At 31.9% G+C, this 23027-nt stretch overlaps 1 protein-coding gene across 1 annotated transcript in view; it reads right to left on the minus strand.

Moving 5' to 3' along the window:
* Positions 1-1683: 1683 nt before the first annotated feature.
* bark (C-type lectin domain-containing protein bark beetle) overlaps positions 1684-23027 on the minus strand; it is a 186215-nt gene continuing 164871 nt past the window's right edge. Inside the window, exons 11-16 of the mRNA XM_085814689.1 lie at positions 18276-18523; positions 16411-16577; positions 13485-13579; positions 9103-9310; positions 6799-7216; positions 1684-5740 (exon numbers count right to left, since the gene is read on the minus strand). Coding sequence (XP_085670815.1) covers positions 5428-5740; positions 6799-7216; positions 9103-9310; positions 13485-13579; positions 16411-16577; positions 18276-18523 — 1449 coding nt within the window. The 3' untranslated portion in view covers positions 1684-5427. The remainder of the gene's footprint in view (positions 5741-6798; positions 7217-9102; positions 9311-13484; positions 13580-16410; positions 16578-18275; positions 18524-23027) is intronic.

Raw genomic sequence — 23027 nt, forward strand, 5'->3', positions numbered from 1 at the left:
TAAAAGTCAGATCGGTATGGAAAAATTGCTTTGCTAGCAATGGCCAATAGTAGTGGATATACATAAAATTGTGATAAAAATCTATTAATGATAATTAAAGCCTTATAAAGAAAATTACCTAAATATGAACAATTGAAAAGATAGCGAAATAAAGGTGGAATTAGCTTATTTCACACTCCCTCCAACTGTTCAGACATCGTGTTTCATCCTTTCTATGCATATGGAAATCAAAAGTAGAAATGAAATTAAATGTAAATATTTAATTCCCCAAATTTAGCATACTCATATGCATATCAAGAATTCTCCTACACGGTGTAAATGAATTTAAATTAAATTAATATAAATTATTTGGAATGAAAAACTTTATTTAACTGTAAAAATACTTTTAGAACATAACATAAATATTGAATGAATGAGGTAAATATCGAATCAGTGAGAATTTTAGTAGGAGTATTCTCCTTTAATTATAATTATATTTACTTAAATCATTGCAGCCTGGGCACAGGATTCTTAAATAGTCCTTTAGTCCTTCCTTACATTTAGTTATTTGGGTACTAGTATTCTGTTTTGAGGACCGTAAAAAAATTGGAGCTAAAATGTATGCGCAAAAGCGCCAAATCTAGCAGATGCGCCCATTTAACAGCGCTCAAAATCTAGCGTACCTGCTCATTTCAGATTGTGTAAGTTTATGTAGTTCTATATTTCTTAAGACAACATTGAAATACTAGTTTAATTTTTAAATCTTTTTTTTTTAAATTTTAAATCCTTTTTTGATATCCTATAGATTTAAAAATTTGGGAATTCTCCTTGACGAAAAGTCTGCAATAGAATTTTGGGTAAAGTATAGAATCACCCACTGCTTGACATGTTTTTAAGAATTGTATATACTTGGTATCCATGTACACATCGACCTATTTTCACTTAAAAAAAAAAATCCCAGAATTGCACAAAAATGGCATTACGCACACCCTTGACTTTATCTACGTACACATTGACCTATTTTCACTTAAAATGTAAAAGAAAATTGACAAAAATCCATCTGTTTTTACCCTTGTAAAAAGTGGCAAACAAATAAGTGGCCGATTCTGCACTTTACCAAGAATTTTTTCAAAGAAAAGGCATCATTTATTACAGAAAATTATGTTAGAACAACCAATGAGGTGAAATTATGCTTTAGCGATAACTCGGTAGCGAAATAGCGATGCAGGCATCCATTCATTTATGTTTAGCAATTTTTTCATAAATTATAATAATGATCTGAAATAATTATTTACTTTTATGCTTCAATTCAGTCATGTTTAGCCTTTTTCATATAAATTATAATAAAAAAGTATTATATGAAATTAATCTTTCATCTAAATTAAAACACCAATCTTATATAGTTATTTACTATTATACTTCCTTTATTGGATTAGGGTTGCCGAAATCATTTTTGGCTGCACTGGGATCAAAAATAGTTTGGCGATTTTTTACGGCCCTCAAAACTGAATAGTACTGTTATTTGTTAGTATTATATAGTATATATATTCCCATGGTATCAAAGTGTACAAGGAAAAAAAATTACTTCAAATTGTGTTTATTGTTAACTGATTTTTGATACTTGGTATGAAATTGGATTTTACATGATATAACTCAGAGCCTGAACTCTTGTGTAAACCTAAAATTGAAATATATTGCTATGAATGATGCATAAAAATAATGATTTTAATTATAAAAATTCATACTAAAAATACATTGCCACTATGAAATTGCCTTAGATTATTACAAAATGTTTACATACATTTTGAAAAATGAATAACATAAAAAAGCTCATAATTAAATTTACAAATAAACATATTTACATCAGTTTTTAATGAAGTTGAGCAATTGTAGCATCAGAAAACTAAGCAAATGAATCAGACAGTGTTTTACATTTTAATATTAAAGTTTACTTCAGATATCCTCATTTTTACATTTATCCTCATTTTTTATTTCATCTCGGGTATTTTTACATTTTTCTATACATATAATACAGTGAGTGGTACCTCGATATACGAGTGCCCTAATATACAATTGTTTTGAGATATGAGCCGCCAAGCGAGCAATATTTTGCTTTGAAATGAGAGCATGATTTAACATATGAGGAATCGCACACCACACCGCTGCACACAACCGCAACATGCCCGTGCATGTTGCGGTTGTGTACAGCGTCTAACAGTTTCTCCAACCTCAGACTAGATCTCAGTCTGTGTGCTTGTTTCCCTCGTTTTTGAAGCATTTTTTATAAGTTGGGTTTGCGTTCTTTGCTTTTTGTACATTTACAAAACATTATCACATTTATTTTTATAACCATGGGTCCAAAGAAGAAGAAGATGATGTCTATTGAATTAAAGCATGAAATCATAGAAAAACATGAGCAAGGTGTGCGAGTAATTGACTTGGCAAGGGTGTATAGGCATAACACATCAATGATATGTACTGTGCTTAAACAGAAGGAGTTGATAAAGGGTATAACACCAGCTAAGGGCGTTACAATAATTTCTAAGCTCCGGACCTCTCTCCATGAAAAGATGGAGAAACTGCTGATGGTGTGGGTGACAGAGAAGCAGCTTCAAGGAGGAACCTTAACACAAAGCATCATATGTGAGAAGGCACGAGCAATTTTCAGTGATTTGCTGAAGCAGATCCCACACACTTCCACAAACAAGGAATCGGAAGACTCGTTTAAAGCCAGTTGGGTCTGGTTTGACAACTTTAGGAAAAGGATGACATTCACTCCATCGTCAGGCATGGTAAGGCAGCAAGTTCGGATGTGAAGGTAGCTGAGGTTTACATCAAAATGTTTTCCGAACTGATAGAAGCCAGCAATCCATCCCCCAGCAAGTCTTCAACTGTGACGAGACAGGGCTTTTCTGGAAAAGGATGCCGAATAGGACTTATGTAATGGCAGAGGAGAAGACGATGCCAGGTCACAAACCTATGAAGGATAGATTAACTCTAGCACTTTGCGCCAATGCGAATGGCGACTGCAAAAAAAAGCCTCTCCTAGTATACCATTCAGATAATCCCAGAGCCTTTAAGTCGCATAAGATTTTAAAAGAAAAACTGCCAGTTTTGTAGAGGGCAAATCCGAAGGCATGGGTCACCAGGAAATTCTTTGTGGAGTGGATAAACCTGGTGTTTGGCCCTTCTGTTAAAAAATATCTACAGGAAAACAACCGACCCATGCAAGCCCTTCTCGTCTTCGACAATGCCGCTGCTCAGCCACCAAATCTTGAAGATGATTTACTCGAAATGTTCAAGTTTATAAAGGTTCTCTACCTACCACCCAACACCACTCCTATCCTGCAGCCCATGGATCAACAGGTGATTTCTAGTTTTCAGAAGTTGTATACCAAGCACATTTTTCTGCACTGCTTTGAGGAGGACCTTAACCTCTGCATGGAAGAAGCTGTGGTCTGAAGCTGTAGCTGAAAGGGGCTTCGAAGGATTACAATCCGAAGTGTCAGTGGTAGAAGAGATTGTTTCTCTGGGAAAATCCATGGGTCTGGAGGTAGATGAGAGAGATGTGAACGAACTCATCGTTGTTTCTCTGGGAAAATCCATGGGTCTGGAGGTAGATGAGAGAGATGTGAACGAACTCATTGGGGAACAGTCTCAGGAGCTGACAACCGAGGCGTTACATGTTCTACATTCACAGCAGCATACGGTGGTTCAACAAAAATTAGTTTTGAAGAAGAGCCAGAAATGGAGGAGGTTATCCCTACAAGAGATATAAAGGAGATCTTGGGAATGTGGAGAAAGTTGTAGAGTTCGTGGATAAAAATCACCCTGAAAAAGTTGCAACTGGTCGTGCATTGGAGTTGTTCAAAGAAACTTGCCTAACTCATTTCTGCAATATCTTGAAAGGGAGGAAGAAACCAACCTCCTTGGACAGTTTTTTTAAATGATCTGCAGGTGAAAATGAGCAAAGCATGATGAAAAAAGCGAAGACCAGTGACGAAAATTAAGTGCTTCCATAAGCACTTCACTTTTTCTTTTAATTATGTTTTTATAGAATATGTATTTGTTATTTATAAATAAATGTTTCTTCTTGTAAATACATTTTTCTTATTCAAAAACAACTGAGGTGGTGTTTTAGAAGCTGGGATGGATTAATGGCATTTCAATTAATTTGAATGGGGAAAACTGCTTTGAGATATGAGCAATTTGACATACAAGCAAGGTTACGGAACGAATTAAACTCGTATGTTGAGGTACCACTGTACCTATCTTTTTAAAATATTTACAATTAAATATTTGTACATTTTTTTCCTTTAAATAAAGAAATTAAAATTTAAAATTTTATTTCTAAGGATAAAAGTAAAATAATTATTCCCAAATAAAATGTTTACTTTTTTTTTTTTTTTTTCAAATTTCTAATGTTATTTAGAGATTTTTAAGAATGTGATATCATTCAAAAACAAATTGCTTGCGCGGCATTACTACTGTTAACTTTAAAAACAAAATTGTTATCCTGAAATAACATTAATTCTGGATATGGAATACAAAGTACAGAGAGTGATTACTGAAAAAGCATATAATTTCAATAATTTATTAAAAACACACACATAGACGCAGTTTAAAAAGAAAAAAAAGACCTTTGTACAAAATAAGTATATAAAGTAATACAAATAAATTTAATAAACATGTAACCTGCTGTGAGGAAGTGTGTTAAGTCTCAATATAAAATAATTTTCACATGACTAAGATAAGAATAGTTTAGAAATACTATTAAGTCTTAAAATATAAGAAGAGTATTTCTGGCTATTCTTATGATGGTCACTTCACTTTCTGGCTATTCTGGTGTTGGGAACTTCTGAAGTAGGTATTGGCAGTAAATAACATTTCAGAAATAACCTAAAAATCAAGCATTTTATATGTAAAATAGAAAACTCCACTTTTTCTGATAATTACAATAGAAATTAAATATTCTGTAATAGTTACGATATCAGTTTACATTGACTGAAACTGAACTTGGAATTTTCTTGTTGGCACATATCGATTTAAGCTTATAAAACATTTCCTTCTCTGACAGATCTAGAAAAGGCACTGGATGATATATAAATGACATGTGCAATGCAAGTTTTCAACATGGCATTACTTAAAAACCTAACAATATAAACTAGATATAAATAAGTCACAAAAAGGTAAGTGGATCTCTCAGAGATCAGTTTTGATTTTTCATAAAACATCTTGATATCAACCAACAGTTCCATAAGAACATGCTGGATGGGACTCATCCACACATTTTTGACTAATTTCTTACATAAGTCTGAACCTCATTAGTGTGAGTCAACATAATTAGTCCTTTATGAAAGACATTTGAAAAATTATAATGCAAGCTCAGCTTGCTATTTTTAGGAACATTAAAGTGACTTTATAGCAGTAGTCCTTATTGTAGCAAATTCACATAGCAGTCTCCAATGGTGGTTGCCTGTTGCTGCTCCGACTGCTTCCTCCATTTGATTCTAAAGTGAGAGGAGGAGATGGACTGTGCCGATATGGACCAACATGGTAAGATTGCTCTTTAGTCTCTCTTTCTAAGGAACGCTTCATGTCTAAAGTGGATCCAGTTGATGAACTCCAGTCTCGGGATATCTCGTGGGAGTTCCGCGATGCTGAGCGGTCTACAAAGCATTGATTTTCATATGTTAAATCAAACGTTGGAGGAGCTTCTAAACTTGCTGTTCCATTCTGATGTTGAGGATTGTGATGAAACCTGAAATGAAAGAATTCCCTTTGAAATCACAGGAACTTGTTCTAGTTTTTTATGGCAGTGCCTATGAGTTGATTAAAAAATATCTTTTATAGAGTCTTATACAAATATCTTTCTTCAAGAAAAAAATATTTTATGCCAAAAATCAAAGAGAGATATAAGATAATGCTTTAGATATTTCAGAAATTATATACTTGGAATTAGAAAAATAAACTGGTATTAAGAAATTTTAATGAGTTTGGAAGATTTCAAAAATTCATAGCTGAAGTAACTTTGTGGGTAATTTTAGCTTAGAAAAAATTGAAATAATAGCTAAAAGATTAAAAGTAATCAGCAATGGATTGTTTATTATTTTTTGTACTTTTTATTTATTTGTTTATAATCTTTATATTGTTTTTAAACAAAGAAATATGGTGAAAATAAATATTTTTACTCCTTCATGAACAGAAACTTGTTTTAAAATGGATATAGCGGAATAAATGTATATTAAGGTTGAATTTTATTTGAATTGAAAAGTAGCTTACCTCTCCTGTATCTATTAATTATATAGACTTACATAAAATTACTTACAATAAAAAAGCTTATTTTGTCAAAATTTGCAACTTTTATGAGAAAGTTACTAAATATGTGAAGAAAGGGTTGTGGGTCAAAAAAATTTCAGAACTTTTCCTTATATACTATATAAATCTTAGCACCCTATCAAAACAATAAATTTCCAAAACATATTTGATTTTGAAATTACTGAATTGTGTCTTCTATATTTATAGGACTATACTGCATTTACATGTATCTCAGAGAACGTGCATCAGTAATGTTTAGCATAATTACCAAGAAATCTACCTAGAAAATGCACATACATGAAAATGGGGGGGGGGAGCAGATTTGTATTTTTGGCATGGTGTCAATATGTCTGCATGGGGCATCTGTAGTTGTATATTTGATATGGTTCTATGAACAACAAAAAAATTCTGCTTTTAAGGATTTAACATTTAAATATTCTCACAAATGTTATTATTTCAGGTCTAAAAAATTAATTTAAGCACCTAAATTTTTAAACTTACCCTCCAACAAAAGCAGAGAAATCTCCATTAGCAACTCTGGAACAGCTTGTGTCACCAAGAGTGTTTTCAAAGCTATCATCAATGGAACAACTAAATCTTGAAGCAGATTTTTCAACAGAATCAATGCTCCCATTCATTTTTAACTGAGGGGTTTTAGGGGCAGAGTCTGTTCCAAATGCTCTTTCCATTCTTCTTTTATAACCCAACTCGGAGAAACCAGTCAGTGAGCGATTAGATCTCATCGAAGCCCTGATTGAGTTTCGTCTCTCGAGTTTTTCTTTGTATCTCTGTCGGGATTTGCATAACCAAAATCCAATGCACATAGCCACAAATACAACAGCAAATGCAGTAACACTTAGAAAAGCTATAGTTAATGGTTCCATAAACCATAAACTTGCAGAAACTGTTATTTCAGGATCTAAATAAAATAAATAAATAAATGTTAATGGTAATATATATTATTTACATAGTCAAGTTCTGTTACAGAATGATAATGTACACTCTGCCTTCATTTTATAAATTCTTCAGCTATTTTATATCAACAGTGAAAAAAATAACAGACAAAGATTTAAGTCTTTAAAAGATAAAACATTTAATTCTTATCATCTTTTGCCCAGGCTTACGGCCAAATGCATAACATGTTATGAAATTATTTATCAAAACCACATACTGGAAAATAAATAAAACCATAATGGAATTTTTCACTTTTTTTTTTACAGTTAACTCAAAATCACAGTTAATCTAATAACAGTTAGAAAAACACACAAAAGAGAAATAACATAAAATATAATTAGCAGAAAAATGTTATTAACAATCTACCTGTATTATCTCCAAATTAAACAAAAGCAGTTTAATTTGGAGAATAAATTCATTTGGTTACAAAAACTAAAATAAAATTAATGTCGAATTTCTCTCTCTGGAGCGTGCACATAAGTCTTTTTATGTCTTGTTTGTTTAAGCTTGTTTTATTCTGATGATTTGCATTAGTAGATTTTCCATCATTGTATGCATACCAAGTTTAATTTCTTTTAGACAAAATGCATTTACTCTATAACAATAAAAGATTCCTTTACTATTGTACGAGAGAAAAAAGTGAGCTGCAAATTTTGCTATTAGAATTCAGTAAGACATTTATGACTATCACTGGTTTCTTGTACAGTTAGAAATGAAGAAAAGAGGGGAAAAAATTAAAATCAATTGTATAATGTTCAAAAATAAAAATAAAATACATTTTTCAAAATAAATGTTTTAAAACCTTCAGCTAAGGTGAAATTCTATCTCTTTATTTACAAAGGTTATAATGAGAAAAATTCATCGCAATAAAGCCTCTGGCCATACATCTAAAGCTACTTGTACAATTCCTAATTTAGCAAGTCTTCTGATGGTTTACCAATGAACTATTCTGCTTTAGGAGTTAACTAAGTGTGGAGACTGTAAAACACTTAATAAATTACTGTAAACTATGGAACAGACATGTATTAGGTCAGACCATAAATTGGTGCCCATTTTTTGGTAAAGTTTTAAATAATATAAAAAAACGCAATTTAACATTTTAATCAATTATATATTTTTCTCCATTATCTACAATGTCTTGCCATCTTACAGGCAGCTTTTGTATGCCATTGCTGTAGAAAGACTCTGTTTTTCATGCAAAAAAACTTGAAAGTTCATTGTGTACATCCTGTTTAGAATTTAATTTTTTTTTCCAGTAAAAAATTTTGCAAGGCGCAAAATAAGTGAAAATCGATTGGTGCAATATCTGCGGAGTAAGCAGGATGTGGCAAAAGCTCCCAATTAAATTCACTAATTTTTTGCAGCGTTGTTCAAGTCATATGCGGTCTAGCATTATCCTGATGAAACAACACTTTCTTAATATTCACCAATCATGGGCATTTTTTGATCTATTCTGAGTTTAGATGTCAAAGTTGTTTACTATAAACTTCTGAATTAATCATGTGATTTGGTTCTAACAGTTCAAAATGTCTTGAATGGGGTTCATCATCAATGCTGCTTTTTCCAACTTTAAATTTTTTAAACTATTTCTGGGCAGTTCTGATTCTTAACTTTTATGGTATATTTATTATAGCTTTTGTTCTGAAATAAAATAAGTCAGATTCAAGTATTTGCTACTACAGTTCAAGGATTGCTGAAACATAATATTTAAGAAATATGTATGGCTTATTTTGTTCATTAGTTACAATGCAAGATACTCATTCTTAAGAATATGCAAACAACATCTGTAAGTGAAAATTTTTCTTTACATAAAATAATAAGAAAATCATGAAATTTAGCTTGTACGCTTACCTCTCTCACAAAGGAAAGGAAAATATTCATTGCAAGGATGCTTTTTTAACTTTCTATTAACCAGAACTGCACATTCACGAGGAGGAATATCAAGCGACTGTATCCAGAATCGATCTGAATAATGCTGGTAATAATACTGTTGCTCCCGTACAAAGGCCATTAATTCTTCATGTTTTGTCTTAACATAGGGCATGGAGGCATTATCCAACTAAAATAAAGAAAAATAAATAAATAAGTACATTTTATTATCTAAATTTTTATTCTCTAAATTCATTCAGAAATTATACGAAACTATTTTCCATTAAAATAACAAGAACTTATGAACAGATCCATGAAATTCTATTCCTTTTTAACTCTAAATGATTTTGTTATACATTAATAGTCAGGGTATTCCATAAAAATGCCTCAGTAAAATATCTTCTTAATTTGTTTGAGGACATATGATTCCAGTTCATGCAATAAATCAAATAATGTGAGCTTTTAGACTAAATAGTGTTGGTCATGAGGCATAATTTGGTAGAAATATACAAAATTAAAATTTTCATATGTGCTCTCTGCAGTAAAAGATTTAATTTATTAAGTGGTTCCTTAGTATACTGAAGATGGTTTAGGGAGAAGAATAAATTCCGTAATATGCAAATTAGATCTTGGAAAAATTGTAAGACTTCACACTGCCTGTGGGTGGGTGGGACTTTAAAGACTATTGCAATCAATGTGTTTAGAGTATTATATTGCAATTTAACACCTCAAAGAAGAGCTAAATGTTAAAAAATTCAAACAAAATAATAACATTAAAAACTAAAAAAATACAAAATATATATATAAAAAAAAATGAATTATTTTTTACTCATTATGTAACATTATAAGGTATTTCTCCCACCTTCTTAGCATGTCTTCATGGTGTAATGACCAGCACACTTGGTGTGTATTCAAGAGGTCCAAGGTTTGAGTCCTGGCAAGGGCATTGCTAATTTTTCATGTTTCCGGATTCGAAATAACCTAATGCCTCTACAGTGGCACCCAAACTACAAAGGTAGTGGATGATGATTTTTTACCACCAGGATTTGGAGATTGGGTTCTCTAATCCCTAGCTGTCCTTTAAAAGGAGGCATTTATAAGGTATTTCTCCCCCTTTCTTAGCATACCATCATGGTGTAATGGCCAGCACATTCGGCGCATATTCGAGAGGTCCGAGGTTCGAGTCCCAGCGAGGGCATTGCTCATTTTTCATGTCTGTTGCTTCGAAATAACCTAATGTCTCTACAACATGCAACATTAGAAACATCTTATGCTAATCGTAATAAAGCTTTAGATATTTATAAAATTATTAACTGGATATACCATAAAGCAAATGGAATTTTAGATATTTATAAAATTATTAATTGGATATACCATAAAGCAAATGGAATTTAATTTATCTCCATTAGTGTGCATTCTAAAAAAAAGTAAACTACGCCATTAAGAAGTGGATTTATTTCTTTTAAATCACTCAGCTTGTTCATAAGTAACAGGCATTAAATTTGAAAGCTAAATGAAAAATTTTATGCTTTAGCAAAGGTTGACATTTTAAGAATCCATTATGCATAAAGGAACTTGGAAGATAAAAGTCATGTAACAGTATGGTTTCATGCAATGGCAACACTTCCCAAGGTCTGCAGTTTCCATTTTCCTTGACTGCAGTCTGCAGTCTTCCAGTTTCCTTTATTCTTCTCATTTATCAGTTTCAGAGACAAGATTGCCCCACTGTTGATGAAACAATAAATTGCTGAATTTTGATAGTTCAAACCAGGTTCAGTTCTTAGCAAACAAGCTAGCTCCATGGATGTTTTCAGGACTTTTTCATCTGTAATATGTATCTGAGCCAGTTTCCCTTATGAAGACATTGCTGTCTTTAGACAAAGTGCCTTAAGTGTTGCTGTAACCTAAATAATCTTACCTTAATCAAAGACAAAATTATGTCTATGGATTTTATTTTGCCAGGAAAAGATTTTGTTCATTAAATAGCAATACAGTCAAAAGTCGTTAATCCGGACTCGTCGGGACTTCGGCGATTCCGGATTATCGATTTTTCCGGATTATAGATCATCAGTTTAAATCTGGTAAGATGGCATGCAGAAATTATAAAATAAAAAATATGAAGCTTTTATAAAATAAAGAACAATTATGATCTGAAGGGTATCAAAATTTACAAAAAGAAAAATCTTCATATTTATTTGTTTACTTTATTAAACATTTCTTTCAATGTAAGTTTTTTAAGTTGCTTCGTTTCATGTGATAATACTTTCTCTTTAATTCTATTAAACAGACATAATTTCTTGTTTAGTTACAAAGTTCCGCTGTTCAAGTCCTATAATTGCTGTGTCGAGAATGCCGACTAATTTGTCAATCGAAATTTTGTCGTTTTCAATAACCTCTGTATCACTTTTTTCACTATTGGAAGTGAATTATAATGATGAGGAACTTGATTTAAATCATATCAAAGACGGAGTACATCGAGATGAAATACTACATTTAGTAAGGAATTATAAGCCAAATAAAATAAAAACATCTGCCCTGAAGATAAGGATAGTGCTGACAGATCAACTTCCAATTCATTGCACGCCACGTCGTTTCCCTCCCCCCGCAGAGCAGCGTGAAATTGATAAACATATTTCGGAATGATTAGATAATCAAAGGATATGCCTCTATCCATTTTTTGCAGCAATTCCACTTTCTGTTTAATGGACTTTGAAACATACTTTCGCTTTGTAGATCCTTTACATATTAGTAAATATATATCGGAAATTCTATTTGATTTAATCGAAAGTTCAAGCTTACTTTTATAAAATTGCTCTAACAGTCTGCAAAAAATAATAAGCCAGATCCAATTCGAAGATTAAGGAACAACGCAATCTGCAACATTAACTGAATTAGATAATTTTAGCTTAGCTTAAACCGTCTGTTATACATTAAACGCGCATGCATAAACGTATTATGCGCATGTGCACATGCATATTCGCAGCCGTAAAGGTGTTATGCACACGCGTAAACACCTAACGTGTAAACAAACTTTCTGCGCATGCGTCGCAGCAGAAAGTTTGTAGCTTTGAGGTCCGGATTACAGATCATTCCGGATTATGGGTGTCCGAATTAATGACATTTGACTGTACTACATTCCGTTCAAGGTGCAAAAAAGAGAGCCAGTATTAAAATGTATGTAAAAACTTGCTTTCATTAGACACAAAATTATGAATTTTCACCTCTAGGGATAGAAATTCCCATGATTCTATAGTGATCATTTTGAAAATTTAATATGCAAAAACCTGTCCTGTACAATATTTAATTTTTAATTAACAATATCTCAAATAATTTTGATTGTAAGACAATGCACTCTTCCCTTCAACTAATTCACTATGAAAAAACTTTTTAAATTTGATTTCCTATTTCTCTATGGAACTATCAGGTTAGACCATAAGTTCATGCACATTAAGAATATGTGTGGAATTCACTATGATGCATTTACTAAAACAATATAATTCTGAACTTTTGAAACTTGTCATCGTTTGACTAACATATGATTCAGTTCATCACCAACTTTCGTAAATATCGAACGCATTTTAGTACCCATAGAAGATGTATATAGATAATCAGTACAAACGTGCTGTGCTACATTTTTTATTTTTGTGTTGTGAATCTGTCAGGTTTGCAGCGATAAAAATTAATAGTGTGCATGGTGAACACACTATTAGTGTAAGGACTGCCCAGAAATAATTTTAAAAATTTAAAGTTGGAAAAAGCAGCATTGATGATGAACCTTGTTCAGGACGTTTTGAGCTGTTAGAACCAAATCAAACGATTAATTCAGAAGTTTATAGTAAACAACTTTGCCGTCTAAACTCAGAATGGATCAAAAAACACCCACGATTGGTGAATATTAAGAAAATGTTGTTTCATCATGATAATGCTAGACTGCATATGGCTCGAGCAACGCTGCAAAAAATTAGTGAATTTAATTGGGAGCTTTTGCCACATCCTGCTTACTCCCCAGATATTGCACCAAGCAATTTTCACTTATTTCACGCCTTACAACATTTTTTACTGGAAAAAAATTAAATTCTAAACAGGATGTACACAATGAACTTTCAAGTTCTTTTTTGCATGAAAAAGAGGGTCTTTCTACAGCAGTGGCATAAAAAAGCTGCCTGTAAGATGGCAAGACATAGTAGATAATGGAGGAAAATATATAATTGATTAAAATGTTAAATTGTGTTTTTTTATATTATTTAAAAATTTACCAAAAAATGCACATGAATTTATGAACTGATCCAATAAAAAAAAATTCCTTTTTTTTTTTTAGCTTCATAAGAATTTTATTGTAAGATCTTAATTATAATTTAACTCACCTCACAAAACCTTTTTGCTTCAGAAAATGTCATAACTCCTCCAACATACAGGAAGCAAGTATCTCCTATTTGTGTCCAACCTCCAGCACACTTGCCTAAAGATATAAGAATATAAATCAGTTTTTTAAAAAGCTGAATATGTTAAGAAAATGAAACATATGCAGAAAATAAATAAATTTATTTCAAGAAGGTTTGAACAAACCTTACAGTAATATGAGAGCTGTTTCCAGCCACACTTTCTCTCCTTTTTCTTGTCTTCGATCTGTCTTAATTTTGCATCAAAAACTTCATATTTTATCCCCAATGAAACTGCCAGTCAAAGCGTTAATTAAAGTAAACTTTCCATTTTTTGATAATATATGTATGCATATTTTACATTGGATAAGATATTTTTAATTTTAGAGAGGAGCATTTATTGCCAGAAACAGGCATTCACTTGGCAAATGTCACCAAAGTGTCACATGTTAAAAAATATCACATTCATGTTTTTTTTTTAAATACCCAATGTGCTCTTTGGATGTTTCTTATGCAATATTTAAAATATATCCTCTGTAATTCTCAGTTACATGATTCTTATTATTCTATTACAGTATCAAGATTTATATAGACCAATAGTTTGTAATGCTATATAAATGTCATAATGTTTTTATTGACAGATTATGGCCAAAAGAATTTGGAATCAATTCTCCCCACCTCTTTATTGATTCCAAAATTGCCTATGATAGTATTAATAGAAAAGCTCTCATTGCAACCTTAATAGAGCTTAAAATACCTGAAAAATTATTAAAGCTAATCACCCTGACACTAAATGAAACTAAAATCATGGTAAAATACAGAATGAACTATCAAAGTCAACTGAAATTAAAACTGCCGTTCAACAGAGTGATGTGTTTGCATGCCTTCTGTGCAATCTGTCACTAGAAAAAGTAATAAGTGATCAATCATCAATACCAGAGGAAACATCTTTAATAAACTTGTATATTATTGGCTTTTGCTGATGACACTGACACTATTGCTAGAACACCAGCATTACTAAAATGGGCTTTTATATCTCTAGAGAAGGAGGTACACAGGATGGGTCTGAGAATCGATGAAAATAAAACAAAATATATGCCACACATTAAAAGAGACTTCAAGGACACTCACTTAGAAATTGGAGAATATAAATTTGAAACTGTTGACAGCTTTACAAATTTAGACTCTGAAATTAACAACAGGAACAATATTACTACAAAAATACAAAAGAGAATGACTACAGCCAATAGATGCTTCAATGGAATACAAAAGTATATGAAATAAAGTGTAATTTAAAGAAAAACAAAGGTTTTACTGTCTGAGAGCCTTATAAGCCCAAATTTGACACATGCATGTGAAACTTGGTATGTACGAAAGAGGATGTGTTGGGCATTTTTTAAAAGGAATATTTTAAAACGTATTTTTGGAGGAATACTGAAAGATGGTGTGTGGCTTAGATCAAATTTGGAGCTATATTGTTCATATAATGAACCTGACATCATTAATTTCATTAAATGCCAAAGAATAAAATGGGCAGCCACGTCATCAGAATGGATGAAGACCGTGCAACAAAAAAAGCTTTCAATGGCAAACCAACAGGCACACGAAAAAAGGGCAGATGACCAAATCTAAGATGGTTAGACTGCCTAGGAAATGACCTACTTGTCTTAAAAACCCAAAACTGGAAAATGCTAGCAGGAAGAAAACTCACCTGGAAGAACTTCTTGAGAAGGCCAGTCCCACCCTAAGCTGTCGGGATATTGAGGAAGAAACAACTGTTTTTATTAGACCATTAAGAAATTTTCGTGATTTTTTTAAGCAAATGTTTGAAAAACGATATCAAAACAGAAATAAATAAGTAAATACATTATTTATTCACATAAGTACTATATTTTTCAATGACTGGCAGCTATAGTGAAGAAGTTCTTTGCACAATTTGATTCAGTTGTGAAGGTGTTACAAAGATGTTTTATGATAGCTTCCACAGATAAATTTCAGGCTATTCATGAATTTGGAAATGGTTTACATAGATTAAAATGTCATAGGGCAAGGTCAGGTGAATATGGTGGATGAACCAAAACATGCTAGCCATACTCAACAAGCTGAATCTCTGCTAACATTCATTCAAACCCATGGAAAACAGAGCAAATTTCTGATGAAAGACAAACATAAATAAATCAGTTCTGGACACTTGCTGTTGATTTCTGCTTTAAGAAATGTCATCTGTGAACAATAAATTATTTCTTTTAACTGAAGTGGCAATAATGGATAGTAAATAATTCCTTTACAGTCTTCCCATATAATGAGTCTTTGGGTTATTCCATGATTTTGTTTTCACAACATTATTGCATAGTATTAATTTTGTATCTCCAGTGAACAGCCATTTAAAACAAACATGGTTCTACATTTTGTTTCAAAAGACAATCGCATGTCAAAATCCGAATAAGCATATTCTGCTTTCTAAAAGTATGAGGTACCTACACGTTATAGCAGCTTCTTCAGACAATCATATACTATGATTTTGGACTATTTAATCTGTCTCCTAGCTCTGTGAACTGTATATTAGGAATTTTCATGACCAGTTTCTTTTAGAAGGTCATTGTTTATAGAAGGAAGACATAATTTTTTAGACTGAAATTTTCCTGCTTAAACTTCGCAAGCCATCTTCAAACTGCATGATCACAAATAGCTCTTTGTCTACATATTATACAAAATTTACAAGGCATTCTATCTGGAATTTTTTTCCTTATTTGAAATAAAAGGGCATAGTATAAGGAGAGTGAACTGTTTAATCCTTCATTTTTAGCACTGTGTGGAAACAAAAGTAATGTTTTGATAGGAAAACATAATGTGAGAAGAAATACACATTCTTGTATATTACATATACTATAAAAATTTCATCATAACTTACCATTTAAAACCGTAGAATTATCATGTAAATAGGAGCTATAGTCAACTAACAATAAATCTTCAAAGTCCATGAAATCTTTAATACGCCCAGATACAGCAGCAGTTCCATTAAATCCCCACCAATTATATGTTGCATTGATTGAGAATTCTTGAATTTCCCCTTGAATTCTGTGAAAGCAACATAGATAGATTTTTTTTCCTTCTCTTATTAGTGTCACTGAATATAATTAAAAAGATGTCTACAAATAAGTAATACTGTGTGTCACTTTATAGTAAAATCTGTAACATTATATAAAGGATTCATATAAATATATGAATTTATATAAAAGATGAAAGTTATAAGAGATTTATATAAAAAGATTCATTAAAATATTCATATGAGTTTAAATTTTCTTTGGAATGGAATAAAAATATCATCAATTTTATTAACGATATGGGAAATATGATTTTCGTTATTCTGAAATATGTAAAAAATCATTTCATATAAACTGGTTGGACAATGAAACTGAAACACTGAAAAATATAATGTGTGCTGAGTTAATGTTAATCCATATATTCAATTTCAATATTCATACATTTTGTAAATGAATTATAAGAGCTAAATGTAAAATTTGGAATAGTATAGTAGCAGCAGTGCTACATGAGAAATAGTACATAACAGAAAATATACATAATAGAAAATAAACAGATGGAAAAAGAAATTACTAATATACAATTATTCAATATGTATCAGTGCATCATGATCAAACCAGCATCATCTTAGCAACATATTGAGATTTAAGCTGTTCAAGTGTATGGGGCTTAAGAAGATAGATACATCCAGATATGAATAAAAATGATGATAAAGAAATGCAAACCACTACTATGATCATTATTGCTGAAAAAGTTAATATGAATCTTAAATTACTACTTTGCACAAAACTCTTCACTGAATGCTTTAAAAAATTTGCATTCATCTTTGGGTCGCTAAAAGCAAAATAAAAAAAAGTGGGGGATGCCCAAATACATGCTTAATTTCCAATTTAATGACTTCAACTAAAAAATTCAGATGGATGATGTGAAATATATAACTCTGATGAACCTTCATTGTTTCTTCATATCCAAAAAAGTAAACATTTGAAGGTCTGTGTTTCAGGCTTACCATCCATGCCATTTCGGCAATAGAATTTTTACTTACAGATGAATAAATGATGGTTTTGACCATCTTATTTTGGCTTTCTCTAAACTTTCTCACATTCTTGATGGGCACATCTCTGCCAAAGACTAACGGCAATTCTAGAGGAGCGCTTACAATGATATAAAAATATTGTACCCTGAAGTTTGTCTATTTTATCAGGATGATAATGCAAAAATATATAATTAAAATTTGTGACAGGATCATTTAATGAACATGAAAATTAGAATGAATATTTGCTGTGGCTTGCACAATTTTGTTATCTGAATTTTATTGAGGTCTGTGGTGTTGAGACATTGTTCTGTGAGAAACATGAAAATAATAGCTCAAAATCTAAGGTTACTATACAGGATTTCATTTTATCTTTCCCAAGATGAATGGATGCTACATTATTCAGAAAACTACAACAAACTGATAAATTAATTAGTTTCAATAATTACTGAGTGCAAGAATTTCTGTTTCATTGTCCAATTACTTTTAGTGTAAGCTTAATTTCAAAAATTACATTGAATATAATACATATATAATTAATAAATTAATTAACAAGAAATAATATTCTATGCATTAAGTAAATCAGTTAATAAGCAACAGTATCCTTATTAGCTAAGTAAATCAGCTAATAAGCAACAGTATCCTTATTAGCTAAGTAAATCAGCTAATAAGAAACACTATTCATTTAATGTGAGCCTTACAGTGTTCGATTCCGTGCTGCGAGTTCAAAATCATTGTCAGGATTGACAAGATAATTGAAATTAAATCTCTGCCCTGCTTTGTTTGCTACTATAGTGCTTCTGTCCCAATAATCAGTAGCTCTATTTCTCCAAAACCAATTTCTTGTGCATGTCTGGTATGACAATGGTACACGTTCAAAGCCCTGCACATCAGCTAGATGCCTCCCTGTGTTATTGTATGCCATATTTTCAGTAAGATTTGACATAACCTGGAAAAGAGATGTCAAGAAACAAGTTAAAAACATATTCCTTTAGTCACATACTTACAGAATGATAATAACATAAACAAATAAGATTACTAATATATTTGAGTATTAATTATGCCAATTCAATGTAGTTTTGTAACTAATTCTATGTAATTTAAATTACATCTTGTATTAAATTTGTAATTAAATTAATTATTTCACAAGGTATAAGAAAGCCAAAAGCACAGTATCATAATCCAAAATGCTGACAGTTGGTTCGGAAAATGTTATGGATAAACTCCATCATCGCAAGGTTAAAATTTGGAGACAGCATATCTGTACAGCTCCCCCTCCCAAATTGAACTGAAATTTTTTCTTCTTTGCTTTGTGAGTTTCAGTTATATAAAATAAAATGTTTAATAATAATAAATTTAATAGTAATAATATTATTAATCATGCTGCGTGGGTATAAGTTCGTAATAGATTGAATGCACACAGGTCCGATGATATGTTGATAAAGTTTACTTTATCAAAAGAGACAGTTCACAGTTTTAGAACTTTCCACAAAAACAATCGTAAAACTCTTCATAGTATCACTGAATACAGTCAGTAGTTACACTTCAAACTACTAAGAGTGTTTAACGCAATGCAAAGTATATCTAAAGTGCAAAGCTAACCCGGAGATATCTCAGTACACTGAACAGACAACTGCAATTAAAAAATGATGCTTTCCATGACCTTATATACTTTTCCACCCGGCCACCAAAATATTTCTAGTACTACATTCTGCTTCCCAAATTTAGGCAGACAAAGTAGACAAGGACCGAGTTACAGCTACATAAAGGATGAATTACAGTTATTCAATTACAATACTCACTACAGTAATACAGGAACTGGACCAAAATATCACCAAGTACTCACAAGTTTGGCCATTTATCACCAAATTTAGTGACAAAAATTATACGGCAAGCTGTTAACGGTCACCAAACCGTTAACAGCTTGGCGATATCTCGCCAAATTAGGGAAATAGCCACTTAATGTTAAATGGACTTGCTCCTGTATTCTTATTTTTCCGGCGAGGCATCGTCTCTCCAGATTTTCATGTTACATTATGCAGAAAAATACAACAATCTGACATATAATTGTACTAAAATCATCTATCTGTGCACAAAAGTCGCAACAACAATAACTAATTAAAATGTTACATATTGGCATACAAAATGAATGGATAATTTAGAAAACATTATCTGAGATATACGGAAAAGAAATTTTTGTACTATACAAACTTTATCAGAGATGAACAACAAAGTTTTACACAGGAAACATAATTTATTCACAAAATTTTAATTAAATCTCTGCATATATCTCTGCAATGAAATCATTCTCAATTTCCTGAATGAAAAAGCAATTTCAATAAAAAGTGTTATTGGAAAAGAAAAAGACGGTGCTTATGTTATGAGTGGTGTTTGCCTTCAGCAAAAGATAAAATCTATTCAGCCAAATCCCAAATGCAAAATATGTACACTGCTTGCTTCACAACTTAAACCTAATCATTAATGACGCTTTAAGTGCTTGTAAAGGATTTTCATATGTTACAAAATATATGTTTATTCTGTGTGGAAAATATAAAATTGAATGAAAAAGCAATTTCAATAAAAAGTGTTATGGAAAAGAAAAAAACGGCGCTTATGTTATGAGCGGTGTTGGCCTTCAGAGCGGTGTTGGCCTGTAATTTTAGTGTTAATAAATTTTGTTTCAAATAATCTTAACTGCTTAAAAATATTAAATAAAACTCAATTATTTAACTAAAATGGGTTTTCAATTTATAATTATCTATGCTAATATGACAATTGGTATGTAATAAATAATGTGTGTTTAAGTTTTGTCTAACGGCTCACAATTTCTATCTATGACACTGCCTTGTATATACAAGGACTTAAAAAATAAAAGAATTCACCGATGATTCCATATTTGGCGCAAGATTAAAAAGCAATAATAACGCCTAATCTGGATATCATGTTTGTGCCATTCAGATTTTCTTTAATAGTGTATACTTTTGGGACTATTTCATTTATCAATGGAATTTTAACGGACTGACTGTATAAAATTGTTTAGGATAATAATAATTTTTTATTTTATTTATTTAGTTTTATTTTTATTTATTTATTCATTTATTTTGGTAAATCTGGTCCTAATTTTGTATTAAGAGTGTAACTACACCTCAAAAAGAGTTTACCATTACTTTTGAATTCATAATTGCAAATCCACGATCGCAAAAATGAAGATCCGCAATCGAAAAAAACTTTACGAAAATTAAACAAATGTAGTAGTTCTAAGCATGGCATGTGGAACTGTTTCTGTGTCACCCTAAGGGAATTAAAATACAGTAATTATCATCTTATGAAATTTAAGTTTTTAAATTTCTAGAACACTTGAAAAACTATTGAAAAAAACCTACAGTGATGCCATGTATAATGAACATAATCCATTCTACGACGGCATTCGTTATGTGAACAATATTGGTAACTGTTTCCAATAGGTTATTATGGGAATAATTTTAATCCCTTTTCCCTAAGCTTAGACCAAAATCATGAACCATTGTAAAAAGAAATCACCAACTATCAAAAGTATCTAGTGTTGGGGATATGCTAATTCACGGAATGCTTTATTATAACTTATTCATTAGTTATAATAAATATATTCATACATAATGCATATATTTAAGCTGTCCTTTCCCTTCCTGCATATCTGCTTTTGATATATATATATATATATGAGATAAACAATATGAAAACAAACTTCTAAATTTAATTGGCTATAACCTCTTTATTTAATTTGGGGACTTCCCCTCTTTAACTTAAAAATAACGCTATAAGTCTAAACTGCGTCATTCAAATTAATCATGCGATCCTACCAAACGCTTAATACAGATACCTCTTACCCAATCCAATAATTGTAAACCAAAACTTTCTGACTCGAACTGAAACCTTTGGCTTCTTCCTTTGAATTGCGGCGTCCACTCTTTCGCTTACGCTTTCAACTTGGCAAGACGCTGCTGCGATTATGTTCATCTCAGTTTATTGGGATGCCATTGGTCTGTGTGTGGACCTGGTCCTCTTCCACTTGTCAGCGGCCGAGCGGTAAAGTCGCTGAACACTGGTAGTTCAGTCCGAGGTTTGAATCCCACGAACGGGCTGGCTGCATGGGTGTTTTCGTGGTTTTCCCCATGTGTAACGTGTATACGAGCCAGTTTCCCTTAGAAAGTCCTCCACGAAAGGCATCCCTCCTCTTAGGCAGATAGCCCTAGTGTGCTTTGCCATAATTAAATACACCACACCATCTTCCACTTGTAACTGAGTGAATTTTCGCGTTAAAAAAGTAGAATCAATTTAATTTTCATTTCATTGAAAATCTTTGATGATTACAGTGGGCAAGAACGCTTTGCATTCTCCTTGTTATCACCCGAAGATGGTCTTTGATACTATGGCGATAGAAGCGAGCATAGATGATCTATGCTCGCTTCTATCGCCATAGTATCAAAGATGCAAATGTTCTGTAAATAGGCACGATTGGAATGCCAAATGAATTGTGGCCACAAATGTGAACTTAAATAAAAATGGAAATTAATCTAGCTCGACTTGCTCCTCTTTAATATGAATCAAGTATCTACGCTAAACAGCATTGCTACGCTTTTACGTCTCAGTGTTCTAACATCAGTGCTTCCAAAATTGTGCTATCATCACATATATATATATACTATATGTAATGATAATCCCTTTTCCTGGAGTCTGTGTTTCAGGTAGTTTAAAAGTTGTCTGAAGTGGTCTCATTCTTCTTAATTATGGTTTATAAATTAAATGACACCATTACTAAATAGATCTGCGATTCTGTTCATCTCAGTTTATTAGGATGCCATTGGTCTGTGTGTGGACCTGGTCCTCTTCCACTTGTAACTAAGTGAATTTTCGCGTTAAAAAAGTAGAATCAGTTTAATTTTCATTTCATTGAAAATCTTTGATGATTACAGTGGGCAAGAACGTTTTGTATTCTCCTTGTTATCACCCGAAAAATTGTCTTTCTGTTCAAAAAGAGCTTACAAATCTTCAGTGGCGATATGATACTAACAAAAATATTTATTAGTTTTCTCCTTTAATACTAATTATCTTTGCTTAGGCGCAGGTCAGATTTTGTATTTATGTGCCATTGAAACAGGAAGTGAAACAAATTTAGCTCCACATTTAATGTGCAATGAAAAGTGGGCGTGATTCTTATCGGAGAAACCGATTTCATTATGCGCAACAATTTTCGGCCCATGCTCGCGTTTGTTTTGAGAGGCACCATTATTCGAGTAAAGTCAGCTGCTATCTTCAGTAATTATGCACCTCTCACTGAAGCTTTACTTATTTGAATAACATTGCATTTGTTCTGCTTTGGACTTTTAGAAACAGATTTCCCTATACATTAAAGTTGCTACAAGTATACTTAGAAGATAACTGCCCAGAGAAATGCTTTCAGAAATCTGTGTGAA

This window comes from Stegodyphus dumicola, chromosome 4 (genome assembly GCF_044657685.1).
Source record: "Stegodyphus dumicola isolate Sdum_Otavi_A_Nest chromosome 4, ASM4465768v1".
NCBI lineage: Eukaryota > Metazoa > Arthropoda > Arachnida > Araneae > Eresidae > Stegodyphus > Stegodyphus dumicola.